The sequence below is a fragment of the Puma concolor genome, chromosome C2, assembly GCF_028749965.1.
Source record: "Puma concolor isolate L17-30 chromosome C2, mPumCon1.1.hap2, whole genome shotgun sequence".
NCBI classification, from domain to species: domain Eukaryota; kingdom Metazoa; phylum Chordata; class Mammalia; order Carnivora; family Felidae; genus Puma; species Puma concolor.
Genome location: NC_141675.1, coordinates 107,135,599 through 107,148,262, shown reverse-complemented (window position 1 = coordinate 107,148,262; position 12,664 = coordinate 107,135,599). Strand labels below are relative to the sequence as shown.

At 37.5% G+C, this 12,664-nt stretch overlaps 1 protein-coding gene across 7 annotated transcripts in view; it reads right to left on the bottom strand.

Annotated features, from left to right (window-relative positions):
- The window catches only part of CBLB (Cbl proto-oncogene B), a 214,958-nt gene that overhangs the window by 46,142 nt on the left and 156,152 nt on the right, over window positions 1–12,664 (bottom strand). For all 7 annotated transcript variants that reach the window (XM_086675534.1, XM_086675533.1, XM_086675536.1 and 4 more), the window contains exons 11-13: window positions 11,246–11,431; window positions 9,309–9,677; window positions 1,072–1,166 (exon numbers count right to left, since the gene is read on the bottom strand). In XM_086675534.1, coding sequence (XP_086531660.1) covers window positions 1,072–1,166; window positions 9,309–9,677; window positions 11,246–11,431 — 650 coding nt within the window. The remainder of the gene's footprint in view (window positions 1–1,071; window positions 1,167–9,308; window positions 9,678–11,245; window positions 11,432–12,664) is intronic.

The following is a 12,664-nucleotide window of genomic DNA, read 5'->3' as shown; positions in this document are numbered from 1 at the left end:
TTGAGCAGGAAACTGATCTGGGGAAAGCAGAATGAAAACAATTCAGCTGTGTAAACAAAATATATTGGAGAAAAGGCAGGTAGCCTGATTTAATATAAAGAGTGAAAAAATTGGAATCAGGAGACTTGGTTTTATCCTGGTTTGACTTGGGTACCTATATTAACTAACTGCCTAATGTGCTTCTTGTGTCCCCATTTTTCAAATGAGATAACCCAGGTTAACTTATTTTTCAGTTAATGCATTTTAAAATCCATTGATATTAATTCTAAAATCATAACACATCATCCATTATGTCTGTTCTTCCAGACATCCAGCTATGAGGCAACAGGGAAGATTAGCTGACTATAAAAAACTTCAAAAGAACAAGCAAATAGGACTTACTGGCTGAATGGATTCAGAAATTGTGAAAATTGAAAGAACCAAAGATTATTTTCTGATATCACACTGGATAGTTGGGATAAATGTGACACCACTTGGGAAGAGAGATAAATTGAGGGGAAAGCTCACCGTGCTACTCTGTCCTCTTTATTTTTATTTTTGAGAGAGAGAGAGAGAGAGAGAGAGAGAGAGAGAGAGAGAGAGAGAGAGAGCAAGAGAGAATGACCACCGGAGCATGAGTGGGGGAGGAGCAGAGAGAGAGGGAGAGGGAGACACAGAATTGGAAGCAGGCTCCAGGCTCTTGAGCTTTCAGCACAGAGCCTGATGTGGGGCTCGAACTCATGAACCGTGAGATCATGACCTGAGCTGAAGTTGGATGCTTAACTGACTGAGCCACCCAGGCGCCCCTGCTCTCTCTTCTTCTTAGATACAAAGAAGACTCAAGTTCTCTCTCCCTGTTGTTCCATATGCAACCTCAGAGTTTAGGTAAGTATCACATATGCTGTGGTTACCAGCAAAGAATCAGGAAGGACCTTGACTTCTGGTACTTTATAAATCTGGCTGAATCACTTTTATTGATGTTTATTGTGTTTTATTGATTCACCTTGTACTTTCTGTATTGAGTACCTCATATCGACTATTTACCATATCCGTATGCATGGAGAGATGCTCTGCAAATTCAGTAAAACTCACTTGATGCTAGGGAGAAGGGCAGCAGCTGGAGGAGGAGGAGAAAGCCGGGGAGGAACATCATATTCTTCACTTCCCAGGTGACCATTGGAAAAGACCTGAAAGGAAATCCAAGGGTTCATTTAGAATTTAACTTCTGGAGGACCTTAAAACAGTAGAAGCTCTTAGAAAACCTATAATTTTGAAAAGAATATGTAATTTCTGTTTATTTAAACAAGCGCAATATCATATAATTTACTTAGGAGTCAGTTGCACCATAGTGATTATTCACCACCACCACCCAAAGGAACACCAAGTTATATGTAAAAAGTATAATACAACACGATTCTTAAACACATTGAGAAGGAATGCGTACTATAATTTCTATAAAACAGATACACACAGCTTGATACACAGATGGTGAAATTCCCCAAATAACCATCAGTTTTTATTGAAAAGTTACCATTCTCCATAGGATTCAGGGAAGAAAAAGCAGTACCAGTGCAATTCTTATTTCAATTCTCCCAAATAAAAGTGTTCTAAATTATATCTCTCTGGGGTTAACAGAACATTTTTAAACTTCTTGATAAAACCTTACAGAAATGCCTTTCATCTTTCAAGGCTGAAACATCAACACTATTGGGAAGTAGAGCCCGCCTGCTCTTTCAGAGCACGTGCAATTTTAACCAGAATTTTCAGTGTGAACACCACCAACTAAAACGGTTACCTTGCTCATAAGGTACCGGCAGAGAACCAGTGTTTTGTTACTCAGAATCAGAAATTCTGATTCCCAGGTTTCTCAGTTACACTACAGGGACTGAGCAACCGCGCTTGTGACTAATCCAAGAACTTGAAATAAAGCAATTAAAAAAAGAGAAAATAACTTCATATAGACATATTCACACACATACAAAAAAGATTAAACCTATTTTGAAATCTTTAAGTAATTATTAGTGTTTTATCATGGGGCGCTCACCTCAACTCTTACGAATTCATATTTAAAAGATAGGCTTAAGTTGGAGCAAAAGGCTATAATGTAACCTGAATAGCCCTAAAGCCCCATCAATGACCTACCAATTTCTTTTCCTCCCCCCGCATTTCTAAAATGCTGCTGAAGCTTTAGAATGCAAAATTGAAAAGCCCATACCTTCTCTATCAACTTAAAACAAGAAACATGGTTTAAAGAATACATTTGAAATACATCAATATTTGCATTTCAAAGTTGCACAGTCTAAACCTTATGGCATTGAAGTTTCACTCTAAAAACTAGGACCTGTGCTAGAGTTCCAATGTCTCCTTTGCGCGGCTCCCTCATTCGATGCGCTCTTACAGTTACACTATGATAAAACAGATCCTAAACACGGTTTCATTCTGAATTCCATGTTCCCACCTGTACCCACTTCACTAGACTTAATCATTTTAGCTGCCGCTACCTGAGGGAGTGCAATAAATTACAAGTTGGGCTAAAAATAAATATTTTATGTTCTCTGGAGATTTGAAAAGCCTGTTTAAAAATAGGAGAAAACAATAATTCCTCAAATGTGCGGAAGGATAGCCATCGACTGAAGCAGTTCGCACTGAAACCCCACAGATTCAGGCCTTCTTTATTCAACTGAGGAAACAACTTTTTCCTCTGTCCCAAATCTACCGCAATTCCACTGAAATTACTACCAACTTAAATATTCTGATACTATTACTCCTCTGCCAAAAAAATAGAAAAACAAACAAAAACAACAAAAAAACCTGTAAGACCTCTTTCCTAACAAATTAAAGATAACATAGTATAGAATTCAAGACTCCATATTATTGGTTAGAATCTACACTGCCATAATTTCACCTATCCTGCCTATTCTCTCTCTCTCTATTCTATCCATTGAAAATGGACTTCCTTCGCTATGCATATTTTCTCTAACCTCATGCGGTTCCTTCCTGTCGTGTCTATAAAAACACCTACTAATCTTTTCATGTCTATAGCCAGTGACCTTCTTGTGTGCAGCTTTCTTTATTTGTTCTTTTACACTGCATCTCAATTTGATTTTTTTTTCTTCTTGAGGATCCCATATTGTATTTTCTGAACGCTTCTCTTACGCCTTATCTTTTAGTTAATCATACACCTGTCTCATTCTCACCACACTACACTGTGCTTTATTCATTTTGTATTTCCCATGCTGTCTTGAACATCCTAAGTACTCTTACAGCTAAAGGAGGTTGAAGAATGAGGAGACATTAAGGTAAGTTTGGGCTTATGGAAGAAGTTTCACCTGAGTTATCACACAACTTACTATAAATTCTAGGTTATCCTAGATTAATATTTTTCTATATGCCTCAAGACAGCATTTGTTACTAATCTTGGAAGTTTGAAATGTCTTATGATTCAACTGTTGTCTAAATATTAAGCTTAAGGTGTTTGGGATCCTTGAGATTCAGGGAACACATTTGTGATAATCGTAGCACAATTAAGACAAACCTTTTTATCTGTACAAAACCCCAAACCCAACCCCTTTTCCCTATCCCACACATGTAAACCCACACAAAATCTACCCCAAAAATATCACTATAGTTTGTCCTTCTACACCATCAGATTGGCAATGAAGCCAGTGAACATAGAGGACTTATTTCTTGATAGACAGCCCTTGAGATTTAGAGATAAGTTTGAGGTCATTCACATAAACATGTGCCTCTCCACCAAAAGAGCAAAAGCCACAATCTCAAAAAAAGGGGAATCTTTCGATGCATTTATCTAGCAGCATCTTCAAAAGATTATTGTACACAGGGTCATTTTAGAATAATGTCACTTGAAGTAACATAACAAGTCAGAGATAGTTTTTATCACATTAGAAACAGCAGTATTCTTAACCTTTCGAGAGAAACCAATAAAGACAGCTTAACACAACGTTAGCATCTAGATCTAAGTAGATAAATCTCAAGTTTCCAATGATGTTTTAAAGCATTTTAATGCAGGGGCGCCTGGGTGGCGCAGTCGGTTAAGCGTCCGACTTCAGCCAGGTCACGATCTCACTGTCCGTGAGTTCGAGCCCCGCGTCAGGCTCTGGGCTGATGGCTCGGAGCCTGGAGCCTGTTTCCGATTCTGTGTCTCCCTCTCTCTCTGCCCCTCCCCCGTTCATGCTCTGTCTCTGTCTGTCCCATAAATAAATAAAAACGTTGAAAAAAAATAAAGCATTTTAATGCAAATATTTTCACCTCAGCTAATTAAAACAAACCAACAACAGTAAGTATCTAGCCAACAAAATACTTATTAAGGGACAGGTGTCCTATTAAGGGACAGGTTTCTAGAACGCAAGAATTTCAGAGAAAGGAAACCGTACTATAGGAAAGAAATCTCTTACCAATAATACAAGATAAATAAACCTAGTAATTCTTAGCTTGCAGATTCATGTTAAAAGTAAAGGATTACTTCAGCTAATCTGGTAACGAAAGGTAGGGGTGGGGGGATAGGGAGTCGATGAAAGTCACAGGGAATTCTTACACTTCATTTTAACGATGAGCTGGACAGCTCTTTCCCTAACAGCTCTGTACAAGTAGGAAATGCAGGAGAATTTATTCTTGCTGTCCTTACCATTTGCCAAGCAAAGATGCAAATCAAAAGGGCAAATGCCTCTAGTGGATGATGGGAAGTGGCACAGGGACAGAGGGCACATGATGAAGGAGAGCGAGGTGTCACTTCATGTACAGGGTGTCCATTTTATGAATTCCCTTATGGTAGGTATTCCACAGGTACACTTAATTCTAATGTAAACATTTGGTGCTTATTTGGGTTTCTTATCTTTAAAATGGGAAGATGATGTTTAATTTGAAGTATTACCTCTAATGAAAATAAGTCTAAAGGATAGTTGCTCCTATTTCAAACAAGAATGCATTTGCTTACAATTAATTGGGGAGACTGATGGGTTATGTGAAGGTACATCAACTTCCAGATATCTAGATCCCCATGCCCTTTATTCCCATGATAAAATGTTCTAAAAACTGCATACTAGGTAATAGGTATGGAGGGTGAAGATACATTGTAACATTTACCATTCTCATTAAAAACAGGAGGAAAAGAAATCCTATTTTAAACAAGATTATATTCTACCTTTGGCAGAAGGCCAGTGCTGGAAAAATACATTAAAAACTGTTTTTCTTAAAAAAAAAAAAAAAAAAAGGTGGAGGGCACCTGGGTGACTCAGTCAGTTAAGCGTCCAACTTTTGGCTCAGGTCATGATCTCGCAGTTCATGGGATCGAGCCCTGCATCAGGCTCTGTGCTGACAGCTCAGAGCCTGGAGCCTGCTTCGGATTCTGTGTCTCCCTCTCTCTCTGACCTTTCCCTGCTTGTTCTCTCTCTCTCTCTCTCTCTCTCTCTCTCTCTCTCTCTCTGTCTCTCTCTCTCTCTCTCTATCAAAAATAAATTACATGAAAACAAATTTAAAAAAACACCAACAAAACAACTGTTTTTCTTCCTTTTATGTCACGGGTGTTCTCTTCCTCCAAGCCCTCTCCTGCCCTGCCCTCACCCACACAAACCCAGCACACATACACTCTCTTGCTTCTATCATAAGCTTCAGTACTGTACTAACTTAACAATCAAGTGCTTACCAAGTGCTCATTAGGAATTATGCTAAATAAAATGAGAGGAGAGAGAGACAGAGATGATGGTTTTGGTTTTAAATTTATAAAAAAGAAAGGACAACTATTTTGAATGAGGATGTCGAGTGTTACAACTTATACTGCTACTTCGTGTCTAGTTGTTACTTTTGGTTTTATTCCAGACCTGAGGTGTATGAAGATTTAGATATTTGGAGAGTGATTATTTTCCCAAGATACTAGGTACTATTATTCTTCCACTTCATAAAGTAAGAAAAATAAGAGAGACAAAGCAAGAAACAGACTCTTAACTAAAGAGAACAAACTGATGGTTACCAGAGGGGAGGGGGGTGGGGGGATGGGGGAAAGACCTGATGGGGACTAAGGAGTGCACTTGTGGCGATGAGCACCAGCTGGTGCATGGAAGTGTTGAATCACTATATTGTACACCTGAAACTAATATTACACTGTATTAACACTATACTGGAATTTAAAATTAAAAAAAAATAAATATTTCTTATGTTCTAAACAAATCTATTCATTACAAAAAAAGGTAAGAAAAATAAGTGGACTTGGGACAAAGGTGTAGGAAGTTGTTTGTATCCACAAAGCCAGCAAATTCTAGAGCAGGAAGTAAAACTCAGTTCTGATTCCAGAGCCTGGTTGATCTGTATTGATAAGATTTTTAGTAATGTTGAAATGCAGCTATCGGGTTTGCTTGATCCCTATCATTTTCCTTCTGCCTGAAGGGGCCGAACAGTTCCTCTGCTACAAAACATTGTTAAATTTGAAAGGGAAGGGGGCGCCTGGGTGGCGCAGTCGGTTAAGCGTCCGACTTCAGCCAGGTCACGATCTCGCGGTCCGTGAGTTCGAGCCCCGCATCAGGCTCTGGGCTGATGGCTCAGAGCCTGGAGCCTGTTTCCGATTCTGTGTCTCCCTCTCTCTCTCTGCTCCTCCCCCGTTCATGCTCTGTCTCTCTCTGTCCCAAAAATAAATAAACGTTGAAAAAAAAAATTTGAAAGGGAAGAGAACACTGGGATTCTGGTCATCCTTGAACATCAGAAAGGTCTCGCACAAAGAACACACTTAGAAATGTGAAATTAAGTCAGTTTGGATGGAGGACATGCAAAGATTAACAAGGCGAGAAAAGTCCAAGGCAGGATCAAAGAAACTGAGAAGTACAAGTCCCAGGATGGACTCAGTCTTCTGTTAGATGTTAGTTAGTTGAAGCCAGCCTCTTACTCCTCTGGAGTGAAAAGAGAGGAGTGAGGCTTTTTCTACTTTATGTAAATTATGATGTACCTTGCAGTCTACTGAAGTTCCTTTGTAAAGACAATAAAAGAGAAAAAGAGGAGACATCTAGTCATAGCATTTATTACATTAACTACATATAAATCCTTCTTTATAATCCACCTTAGAAGTTGAACTAGACTGAAGTCATAAATCTTATAAGTTTCATTTTGGTTAAAACTTCATGTCTAGGGGCGCCTGGGTGGCTCAGTCGGTTAAGTGGCCGACTTCGGCTCAGGTCATGATCTCGGGTCTGTGAGTTCGAGCCCCGCGTCGGGCTCTGTGCTGACAGCTCAGAGCCTGAAGCCTGTTTCAGATTCTGTGTCTCCCTCTGTCTGACCCTCCCCTGTTCATGCTCTGTCTCTCCCTGTCTCAAAAATAACTAAAACATTAAAAAAAAAAACAAAAAAAAAAAGACAAAAATACTTCATGTCTAGTTGTTGTAACATGAAATTAGCTTACAGAGTATAAGCACTGCATTAGTAATACACACAACATATGAGATTAGACCTTAAAGAATCTTAATGAGGGTTATTTAGCCAGAACTAAACACGATTAAAATCCAGCTTTCTGTAAGAGATATTTTGCAATTTACTCAATGTTCTCTGGGATAGTAACATGTATCAATGATCAGGACATGAAAGTTTGGATAGAAAACATTTAAAGGAATCTTCATAACTGAAGTCACTATTAATATTTCATACCTATAATTAATAAAGTAAAATTTCATACCTATAGCCTAAGAAATTATAACCTCAATTTAAAAAATGGTAACCTTCCATACAAAATTAACATCCAGTGTTCTAGGGCTTAGAAGGACAGGTTTATATTCGTGCTAAAACTGTATAACATATTATGTAAAATAACCCTGAAATAAGAGATCTTCACTGAATTGGCTAAGATAATTATAAGTATTTCCACAATCTGTTCAAGAAATAAATTGTAATATGTTGCTGAGATATAACCATTCAATTCACGTCAGAGCCTGTTCTGACACTTCTCATGACAAGCATGATCATGTATGAATGAAAAGTAATAGAGGTTGAAAGGAAAAAGAAATTATGCAAAAAACCCAAAAAACAAAAAATGAAAAAAACCAGCCGGTCCCTCCAATCCAGATTCCAGGTTGTGGAAATATACATTTGAGCTTCATAAGCATTCCATTTTCAGAGAACATTACTAAAAATGCTTTTGTAAGTACTTTTTCTTCTATTTACATGTTTAGATAACCTTCAGTGAAACTTTTAGAGATCTTCATATCTAAGATGAGAGACTGAACTCACCAAGGTGAGTCACTGGCAGAGTCATGGCAAACCCCCCCCACTCTTCCCCTTTCTTCTGAATGCCACACTAGACATTGGAGTCTTCCTATCCTGGAGACCCTAGAATATCACTGAGGTTAAACATTATCATATGAACTTTCCATTATCACCCAACGATGACACACAAACACGTGTGTGCACACACATGCATACACCACACAGAAGCTGAATGTGTGTCGTACTTCATACTTTTTGTTCTTGAATATATGGTTAACTCACCAACTGCAAACCGTTATTTTGAAGGAATTGATTACTATCCTAAAATAACAAAGGTCAATAGAGAGGAATCAATTTAATATTAGTCTTCAAAAGAGGCAAAGCCTCCTTCAGCTGAGGGAAGATGGCAAGCATCTGATCTCACAGCCAAAAATATCATGGAGGGAGGCAAACACCAGAAACTATCAAGAATACCAAGAATTCTAAACTCATTGATTTCTGCTGCTGCCTCTTTGGTTCCCTGTACACTTAAATTCTTTCCTGGGTATTTAAATGATAGTGGTGATATCTTTCAAGCTAGAGCTCAATATGTGTGACAGCCTTTCAGTTTTATGGATAAAGAACCTGCTTTGTGAGAGTGACTGGAAGTGGTGCTTTTATGTAAGGGAGAAGTTCATTTTACCTGGATGCATAAGGCGTCTGTCCTTGGCAACCATTCCAATGACTGATTTACAACACGCTATAATTATTCAACTGTTTTTCAGATTAGATAGAACCAGGACAGCTTAAAAAAAAACAATAGTGCCGATTCTCCCACCAACAAGTTATTAATAGGAAAAAGTTTTGGCAGATGAAATAAGAGGAGGTGAAAGAAATCTTTGGCAAAGTGTCTAGTCTCTTCACATTAAAATTAAATCATTACTCTGAACCTTCTTCCTGACTTCTTTTAAGTTCAAGTTTTAATGAGCTCCTGATTATTTATAACTTGGAGATAATTAAAGACCTTCAGGGAAGTGCCACACCAGGCAAAAATCCACAAAAAACAAAAAACCATTGCCCCACCTTTCACACTACCTCCTATCAGAAGAGTTGGAGCAGCCTGGTTAGCTTCTGCTTTGCTTATTTCTTACCTTGGCTCCTTCTAAAGGCAAATCATGGCGTCTGTGTTTCCGCATAAGCACGGGGTCAGAGCCCACTCTACTGTGTCTTCCATTCACATTTGAACTTGCTGTGATTCCAGGCTTTGGAGAGCCATCCCCTAAGAGTCGACATCCCACCACCGACTGATTACTCCCAAACACATCCCGAGGGCACCAGGCTTCAAGAGGCATTGGCTGGTCTCTAGAAGGCACACTTTCCACGTGATGGAAGTGACGACTCAGTCTATTGTCAGGTGGGATTGGGGGAGGTCTCTCAGGTGGAGGCGGAGGAGGATCTCGTAAGGGAGGAGGAGGTGCGGGGAGTGGTTTATCTTGCTTTCTCACCATGCAAGGAGAAGACTGAAGAGATACAATAGAAGAATAAATAAGTTAGAAGTTGTACTATTGATGCACTGAAACATGATTTCTGGACTCGTCTACCATTGCCTTTGTTTTCTAAGCCATAATGGAGTTTTATTAGATTTCTGTGTCATCTTTTAATGTTTCTTTTTATCATCAATTAATGACATTTTTAAAAATTAATGAAAATCTTATGTAAATATATCTCATTAGAACTCTTTTTTTGTAGAAGATGAATACATAAACTCAAATGTTAAGGACTATGAACACTACACAGGAAAAAGTAGCAGGGCATCGAAATTATATGATGATTTTGACTGGTTGACAGTAAAATAATATTTAGTCGTTTATTTATTTACACTTTTACACAATTTAGGAGAAATAAAAAAACTATCAAAGTTGTTGTTGTTTTACTTTTTCAAAGAGCAACTTGATTTGTAATATCTCCGAGGGACTGAAAGTATAGGTTCTGCCATTTTTGTGTTTCCACTGCAACATAAAGCAACTAGTAAGGGGAAAACTTGCTCTGATCTTGTCTTTTATAGTTATTACCAGAATAGTGGAAAATCACAAGTAATACAGCAGCATTATTTATAAAACTTACTTGAATTTTTATGGATCCTTAAAATGGAAAAAAATTGGTCTAATTCTTATATGGAAATATGAACATATATACACTTGAATTGAATCTATGTGCTTTTTATGATTTTATTTTTATTTACATGGTTCATCTGATGAATGATTTTGTGTTTTTATGGTTAGAAAATCATACAGAAAAAGGGAATGTGTTTACATAATTCTATGTTCACACCATTCTGACTAAACACCATCCAAAAAAGTCTTAATCTGATCTTAAAACCCAAAAATCTTAACGTGATCTTAACTGTAACTGAGATCAAATACTACTAAAATGTCGTGCTTCTGACTCATTTTAGACTCTAAAGCATATACCAAGTGGAATTAAGTTTTTAAATCTTATATTTGATAAAGCAAAATATGCTGTAATCAAATTTGGAAAAAAAATTCCACAAAACTAAAATAAACTGCGGGCTTAGATTTACACAGTTAGAATTATATCTTTAATATTAAGGAGTAATGTAATTACTTTGCAAAAACTGTAATTCTTTGTAATTAATTCCTTCAGGTGAAGGTGAGTCACCCTGAAACACACATCTTAAAGCCCTTATGCAAATATACCCCCATCACATTTTTCTTGTCAGGACACTGTGAAAATGAGTGTCAAATATCATTCAATAAAAGCATGCAATTTATTTTAATACATATAATGATTTTCAAAATCCATTTTACAGAATAACTAGATTTACTCTCCTCTGCATTTTTACAAATCAGGGAACTATTACAGACATATGCTCTGAGTAATTGTGCAACTTTTATAGTAATAAAGCAAAAAGAGGATAGTGGGCTCACCACAAACAAAATGAGGAACATGTCAGAGTTCTTCATCAACAATTGAGAGCCCAAGAAATACAAGTAATGGAATTCAAAGGAAACTAAGCAATCAATAATTGTCACCTACATTCTGTGTGTTTCTAATAAAATCAGTTTACCTTTGGTGAACCAGTGGGGCTGCCACAGGGAGACCGAACTATGCCTTTCTGAATTAAGTCCAGGCGAGGAGGCACTGGTGGCAGGCTTAGATGTGGGATCTGGAGAGGATCTGGATGCGGCTTTCTTCTCTGTGCAAGGGGAGAGGATCCTGGTGATGTAACTGGTGAATTCTGCCTGTCAGTGCACTAGAATAGAGAAGGACAAAGATCATGTGATATGATGTGTAAAGTGTATGCCTTTCAGTTCTTAACAAAGACCTTTGGTTTCGAGAAGGTGTCTGCCATTGAACATCTGTTAAAATAAACTCTGTTTACTCTGATTAATAGATGGCAAGTGCTCACATTGTCCCTCAAGGGCAATATTACGTAAAGAATAAATGGATAAGTTTCTCCTGCATATTACAGAAAGGGTCTAGGAAAAAAGAAGAGCAAAAGCATAGTTTAAAACCAATCAAATGCAAACATCTCCGGCAAAAGCCCATCCACAGTTTATGAGGAAACCAGAAATACACAATGCAGTGATGCACATTGCTCTTGGTTTCTGTACTATGGAATTTTCTTAAATCTTCAATTTACAGTATATGCTAGAACTTAGAAGTCATTTTGTTCCATATAAAATATGTATCCAGAGCATACTTGCCTACAAACCAATTAAATCAGGCAGAGTGTCAAAAATAAAAATGTGTATTTAAAATAAAAACAGCCTAATTGTTTTTTCCTGTAGGACTTCACATGGAAAAGAAAGCCTCAAGTTTTTATTTGCTACAACAGGTTTCTACTTTGTCTGGTAGATAAAATGGCATCAAAAAGCCAGTAAGAAGTACTTTGATTTGTACCTATGTAACCCTTTTTATTTTGTAATTTTTCTTTTAATGTGACATAACTTGATTGCAATTTGGTATAAAAATCATACTAACTAATCAAATAGCTTTACCAAGGTAAACAATATTATCATGAAATATCAGGCAGTTTCCTTTTCAAGGCTAAGCTACTAGCTCTTTGGAGATCTAGGCTTGATTTTTACACCTACTATACTTTGATAGTCATCTATTTCCTAATGCTATTATTTTTAGAGTTTTAAGCTGTTGTTAACCCATTTTTCCTCTATCAGTCATTTTTATAGGAGCAGTCAATGTCAACAATTGACGATTTAATTCAAACTGTGGCAATAGTGAGACAGATTCAGCCATTCTGTCTTTATCCGACAGGGGATGATAGATTTTTGTTCACAACCACACTTAGGTACATTGTGTAAGGCTTTTGCTAACTAACTAAAATAGGGGTTTGTCTGGTGTTTTTCTCATGATTACACTCAGGTTATGGGGATTTTGAAGGAAGACCACGAAGGTCAACAAATATTTTAATAGCATCATATCAAGGGTCCACGCTACCAATATGATTCATCACTGTTGATGCTGA